The 7,615-nt window shown below is 34.4% G+C and overlaps 1 protein-coding gene across 1 annotated transcript; it reads right to left on the bottom strand.

Annotated features, from left to right (window-relative positions):
* Positions 1-2,782: 2,782 nt before the first annotated feature.
* Positions 2,783-7,360, bottom strand: LOC149565811 (uncharacterized). Its single transcript, XM_089819304.1, has 3 exons — positions 5,884-7,360; positions 4,073-4,507; positions 2,783-3,209 (listed from the first exon to the last, which is right to left on the bottom strand). Exons 1-3 carry the CDS (start codon positions 7,061-7,063, stop codon positions 3,076-3,078), a joined length of 1,749 nt encoding a protein of 582 aa, XP_089675430.1. The 5' UTR covers positions 7,064-7,360; the 3' UTR covers positions 2,783-3,075.
* Between the last annotated feature and the right edge of the window lie 255 nt (positions 7,361-7,615).

The raw sequence follows: 7,615 nt of genomic DNA, 5'->3' as shown, positions 1-7,615 counted from the left end.
ACTTAGGTAATTATTTTTGTTAGGGGCTTAATACGGGCATGTACATTTTGGAAGTTAGGATCCTCATTACTCATATAGGGAACAATTCACCTTGCTTTGTTTTTAGCTTAAGAAAATTTGGTGTGGATTACATGCTTAACTAAATTTCTTTTAGAGTCACTCTATAGTTTTTCTACATTTCCTTGTTTTGTGGCCATAAATAATTTTGCCTTGTAAAGTTTATTTTGGATATGATTCTATTATTCATCAAGATCAATTTATCTAGCTCTTCCAAATCAATGTGGTATAAATCTACATTACTAGATTCTATATTTACTAGATTATCTAATGTGAGATTAATTTCAACAATTTGACCCTTCTTGTTAAATAGTTTTCTTCATTGAAACTTACAACATTCCCAACTTTCTTGAATGGAATGATTTCAAACATAAGTTTTCAAGCTTGATCTCTCGAGGTTTCTCACACTTCAACTAAAGTTTCGTTACCATCCTCTATTGAATCCAATAATCATACTAAAACAATGCTTCCCATCTTTCACTTTTTAACTACCAAATTTCAATATTTCTTAGAATCTTATGCTAGAAAATATACTCAATGGCTTGCTTTCCAAATTCCAAATGCCAAAATAGATTGTATGTGGGCCTTAGACAAGTCTTTCTAAATATAAATTTAGGCATCCATTCTTATTTCTCCATTTTGAATGAGCTCCTCTGTGGTTTGGAATGGACAAGTGTATTCCTAATCTGCTTCAAAAATTAAAGAAGACCCAACAATCCTTGGGAGGGTTCTATAGCCAAGCCTAATCAAGGGATTCCCGAATCCAAAAATTAATTGGGTCATTATCAAAGTGCCAAATTGCAATGCGTGCTCTTTGGTTTCTTCCATCACATGAATATTTTCCCAAAAAAATCACAAACCAGTAGTTTCCACCATCCTTTTTATCCATCCGTCCACTTTTTCCTACGCTACTACTAACTTATCCAACTAAGCCAACCAAGGAGATATTCAATCTATGCTTCCCCAAGCATTCTTGTACACGGGAGATTTTGATCTCTACGGCATTAGAATGTTGAGAGAAGCGTCTTTGATTGTAAGTCTTTCAAAAATGAGGTTGTTGCCTTTCTTTTAAAAAAAGGAATTTTAATGATTTCCCCAAAATCACACATCGGGTCTGTTCACTTGATCGTTGTCTCAGAAATTACGAAAATCTCGGTTTTGGAGCTTGGCAACGTGCCCCGTCCCTATGTTTACTTCTATGCCTTGAAGGGCAGAAGTTTCTACGGGAAGGGCAGAAGTTTCTACGGGCTCTAGCTTTGTGTTTAAATGGAGCGTCAAAGAACTGGCCCATCACATTAAAAAAGTTTACTCGCCCACTGCAGTTTATAAGGAAACTTCCTATTCTGTAGTCTTTAAAAAATAAAATTACGACACTGAAGTTTTAAATCATTTAATGAAAAAGCTAATTACTAATAAAGATACAGTAAAAACAACATTATAATCATAATGCTAGACATATTTGATTCTTCGTCACTTGAATATGATCTATTGTGGCAACGGTTGCTCTAAAGACTGACTTGTTTTACTTTAAAAAACTAGCCATATGCATTGTCTTTATTAACCAACACCAAGCAACATCTACAGAATTTCTCTAAAAACTACACATTAATATGACAAAATTTAATAAGTATCTTCAGATAATCATACCCACCTGCAACATAGATTGAACATACATATTTGCATCCATATGGTAAGCAGCAATGAGCTACAAAGTCATCTTACTGTATTAGTATAGATTGACATTTTCACACAATTACTGTCTCAACTATTATGTTGCAAGCATTTCAGACACATGTTTGATTTAAGAATACAAAATGATTTTACATTAACATCTGCAACTGAACAAATTAGGCCAATAAACTTGGATGCATGAAATTAACAGAAAGAAGGAAAACCCACAAACCAAACAATTAAAATGACAGACTGTATAGACTTTCAGAGATTACATCACAGGTATGGGCCTTGGGCTCACATGGAAATCTGTGCTCTTTGTTTCTACATACAACATACTTCGGTGACAGTAATAATGTGAAAATAACGATATTTAATGGGATCAATCTTTTTCATGATGAGCACTACTTAAATGCTACTCTATTTCTTTGCAAAACAGACTGCAAATATGTGGATAGCATGCCCAAGACCATAAATGGTCTGTTATTCACCATCAATAGTTCAAACTTAGGTGATTTTGAACAAATTCCAGCCATCTCACAGTTCATGGCTTTTCCCAAATTGGTGGGATTCCAATTTGGCCTTTTGATGTGAGTTTACATTTACAAGTAAAATGGCCATTGTGTGATGATTCTTAATTCCTTAAATTGTTTCAGTTTTTAGGAACCATCTTAGTCTTGAGCTTCCATGTCAATTTGCTTCCATTAATTTGGCGTATACATGTTAAAATGATTTTGATCTCTCCAGAAAGTTAGCAATCTCTGACTAGAAGACTTGTACAGGCAACCTCCATTGATCACAACCATGTTGAAGATTTAATAAAAGGAAAAGTAATGCCAGGTGCAGTAAACTGGGTTATGTCTGATAATTTATTGACCCTCAGATTTCAATCCCTTAATGACATGCCAACAGTGTGTTACACTGCAACTAAATCCAGGGGAGCGAGATACGCACCAGTGTAGCATGCCACACTTAAACCTAGGTGTAGAATGACTCAATGGCAAGCCCAAAAAAGGCAAACATATATTAAATAAAAAACAATGCCAGATCCGCATTCCCAACAAAATTTGTTTTCTAACAGATTTATTTTCATCAATATATACAAACAACTGATATGCCGATTGTGATAACTTCAATCTTCACAGACTAAGTAAAAACTCATCTGTCTTGCTTAATTTTGTTGTTTCATTCTCACCATGCCAGAGAGCATTGGTAGGCAAGGTACCAAAAATGGAACTAACCCAGTGGATCAATTCCTTTCCTACCATATAAAAATTATAAAAATACACTATGAAATGTCATTCCATGAAAAGTTAGATCTTATGCACTATGAAGGCATCCAATCTTTCATTTTAACCCATTCTGTATAAATTTATGCCGTAATGACACAGCTGTTGCACTAATGGCAACTGTTATGGCAAAGGAACTCCAGAGCCACTGTTGTCTTTTCTTCAGTCTTCGTCGACGTCTCCTTGCAAGTTCTACAAAATAAGTTCAATAAAAAATGGAAATAATTAGACCAGACGAGTAAAATGACTCATTTGATTATTGTTATGTTGATAAAATTTGCAAAAGAAATGGAAGATGAGCCCATCGACAATAGTTAGGTGGAAAGCTGTGAGAACCCTGCATTTCTTTTACTATGGGTGAGGTGAAAAAGGGAAGACAGGCTACATTTCTATGCACTGACACTGCTGAAAGATTGAATGGCAGAAAAAAAAATTATGCTGTATGGCTTCGTCCTGCTTACTTAATTTAAGGCAAAAAATGTTGCACTAACACTAGAGACTCAAGAGTGATTAAACTAGGTGGATTCATAAAGCTCAATCCTTCAATGCCATTCATCACATACATGAAGAGTGGGAACTCTCTAACAGCGAAACAGAAGCAAAATGCATATTAATGTTGATCTTACCTATGGCCTTTTGCTTTTATGGAAAAATTCACTATTGACCGATTCATTATACAGCACAACATTATTTCTATGCAGCCACACTAATTAGAGAATTTGTGGCAGGGCTAGATCAATATATTTCATAAACAGCTCAATGGATTGATATGCATAATGTGCTCATGAAATAGACGTGTAAATAAAGTTTGCACTGAAACAGAGAAATACATGTAAACCAATAGTCTAAAACCGCAAAACAAGCCAAAGACTTATAGGATGTCCAATGTTGATCTCAAATATGGATTCTTGATACTGTTGAGACATTTCATATTTTATGCATTTATATAATGGATATATCAATTAAACTTACCACTTCCAGTCCATTCACCATATATATAGCAAGCTGTCTAAAATCACAATACAAGCAGAACACAAAATGGATGGTTATCTTACCTATGGCTTCTTGATTCCTTTGAGACATTTCACGATTGACCAGCTCATAGTACTGGAGTTTATCACGTAACCTTGAAATCTCAGTATTTTTATTATCAATCTGCACCTTCATCTCATGTTCTGTTTCTACTCTTATTGAAGCCCTTCCAATGACATTTTCCACTGTCCTTGCAATGGTGAACTGACCACATACATCATCAACAAAGCTAGCCATTCTATTTCCAGCAATTTCTATTGATGGTAATGACACCTCACTTAATGAAATTTTCTCTATCATTTCTTGCCAAAGGTTCTGCAAAAGTGATAAAGCTTCTTCTGCCTTTATTCGCTGTCCTATCTCCATAGAAATTTTTGATCTTAGGATATCGAGTTCAGCATGTATCATCGAGCTGGAGCTCCTTGAAGATTGCCCCAGATCATCTTCAGGGGGAAGATCTGAAACAAAACAAAGCAGCTTAGCACGACAACGTCAAAAAGCTGTACTTGGAGGTCATTAGCATGTAGAAAACAGATATGATACTTATTCTAGATAGATGCCCTATTGATTTGATTATATGTACACTGACTGTTATGTACAGCTCTGCTATGTTGTCCTTTTTCAAGAGAGGTATGAATGGTAAATGGCTAGAAAAAGTGTTACATATTGAAGAATCTCACTTTGCTACATGTTGGATATCCAATAATTTGATTATAAACTGAAAATGTTAATGTGTTTTTTCCCTTCAGATCCTGGATTTGGGTTCAGTCCGATAGGTACTAAAATTGCTTATCTAGATCTCCTTTATAGTAAATGATAAGGATATATGCCACAGATTGTAGATCTGTAGTCTGTTCTGATGTTAAAAGGTCGGCTGCTACAAAACTTCAAGACAATCATTTTATGATTTTATGCCAAAAGAACAGAACCTATACTTTCAAAGCTGAATATAAAATTCATACTAAAATTAGTAAAGGCTAGAATAATAAGCTTGGTTCCGAATTTTAACCAAATTATCACTGTAACAGACTACACCCGCAATTGTTCCAAACAATATTCCAAAGCCATGAAGAAAGAATGAAAACATATAACAGAGTGAAACCAGGACCACATACCTGTTAGGCTTTCAATCTTTGCAATTCAAACTCATAACAACAAGAAAATGATCCTGTTGCAATCTAGCTCTTAACAGTTTTACAAAATTTATAATACTAAGTTACTAACAATTATCAGGCATTTCACTAATAGTAATCTGATTTCAATTTTGAAATGAGAGTTGATTGAAACCACTTTGAAGTCAAGAAATAATGCAAAAATAAATAAAATCTTAAAACATAAATGTTTAAAAAGTAAACACAGTCGCTATATATATATATATAGTGTCCATTTTTGTACAAAACAATATTTTGGGTAGGGCTTGTTGATCACTACTTAGGATAGATCACATGGAAAACCATAATGAATGAACAAAAAGACAGTCAATCCACAAAACATTTTCAGTGATAAACAAATCTTATTACAAAGATAAATAAATCTTAATTAATAAATGTTCAAAAAGTGAAATGGTCTTAATGCAAAATCATATGCAAACATAAGTCTTAATACATAAATATTAAAGAAGTAAACCCAGTGCCGCATAGTTTTTTTCTGAGTATCCATTTTAGTGTGAAACAATATTTTGAGTTGGACTTATTGAGCCTACTTAGGATAAATCATACGCAAAAACATAATTACATAAGAAAAAGACAGTGAATCCTGAGAAGATTTTCAATGAATCAAATGCAGAAATATGAAAAACTTAATGTGTTGGTATTAATTGGGCACAGGTTCTCACCATCCTCTGCATCAAAGAAATCACTTCGATTTGTCCTTGGAGAATTATCGATGTCGCCTGAAGACCTCAAGACTTCATCACAACAGCTCTTCAAACAGATTCCCTTTTCCGCTGGATAACTGCATACAGTCTGTCCACAGATGGTCTTAACCTTATTCGACCCTGAAAAGGGAAACTTCCTCGTTTTCGATACCAATACCACATTATTCTGATCATTAGATACAACAGAACCCTCTATCATTCCCTTTGGTGAAAAATCTGGTAAATGAGAATCAAATTTCAGTCTGCCTTCATCAGGTGACTCTAAATCTATATCGTCATTATCACATTTCACATTAGTGACCTCCAACATCCCCTTGAATTCCCCAGTATCATTTTTTCTTATCTCTAAAAAAAAATCTTGATTTAAATCCATTGCCTCTTTTACATAATATTTCTCTGTTACTCCATTTTCTTCCCTTGTTCTGATTTCTTCCTCCGTCATATTTTCTTTACCACTGACTTCACTTTCATTATTCCTTTCTTTAAAACCATTGTCTTCCATTATCCTAGTTTCTTCATCTTCCCTAATTTTATTACCATTGACCTTATTTTTGTTGTCTTTTAGCTGGGTTAACACCTCCTTGTCCCCCAAGATCCCAATTCTTCTGATATCTACATTAAGTTCTTGATTTAAACCCTTCTCCTGGATCAATACACTTTCTTCCCCTACACTAAGATCTTTTGTCCTCCTGTTTTCTATATTGTTTATATTTTTTTCGTTGTAGTTCTTAGCCCCAGTTTCCTTATTTCCATGTTGGGTTTCACTAGATTCTTCAATATCGATCCCTATTTCATCACTGGTGACCTTATTTTCAGTAATTCCCTTTTGAGTATCGCATTCTTGATCTTTGTCACCTAACACAAACCCATTCCGAGAGGGAGCATCGTTGACTTCGACTTTCTCCACAATCGCAGGAGGAGGACCCCTTCTTTTATGATTGATAACATAAGGGGATGCTGTAAAAGACCTTGAGATGTAAGGAATTGGAGTGCTTTTGGGCGTGGTGTAAAGTATTGGCGAACCAAAACGAGGAGGGGCACCATTTATGTCGGTTAACGGCTTGTTTTTCAGTTTGGCCTTGGTTTTTTCATTGCTCTCTGCTACCCTTTCTACTGTAATCGCCGAAAATGTGGGCATTTCTAACTTCTGATTTGTTCCCCGATTATTAGCCAACAATTATCATCTCTCTTAAAATTTTCACCTAGAAATTTTCTCAAACGAAAAAAAACAGTGTTGAACCTTACCCGAATGAAGAAAAGAAATGGAATTTACAGACAACCTCGATCGATCATCCAGTTTGCAGGGAAACACAGCGCTGGAAGATGGTTTCCTTTGTCCTAAGCGTCTCATTCCAACTCGAATGAAAAGCATTTAGCAGATATTATTTGTTCCTTAAAGACTTATGTTTCGGTTGTAGGTAACCAGGTCGGATTTAATTTAAATTAAACAATAAAATGAAAATAAAAGGAAAATAAATTATTGTTAGCGACCTTAGGGCAAAAAGTTTAGAACTTAAATAATGAACATTGAGTAATTTAAAAAGTATTTTAAATCATAATTACTTTATTTTTTATTTGTTTAAGTGCTAAATTGTTTTTAATTTTGTTGGCAAACTTAGGACAAAAAGTTTAGAACGTGAATAATGAACATGAGTAATTAAATACAAGTTTCCATTCACAACAACATTAA

The sequence above is a fragment of the Cupressus sempervirens genome, chromosome 3, assembly GCF_028749045.1.
Source record: "Cupressus sempervirens isolate cs-2001-9-10 chromosome 3, ASM2874904v1, whole genome shotgun sequence".
Lineage (NCBI taxonomy): Eukaryota > Viridiplantae > Streptophyta > Pinopsida > Cupressales > Cupressaceae > Cupressus > Cupressus sempervirens.
This window is presented reverse-complemented; position numbering and strand designations above follow the sequence as displayed.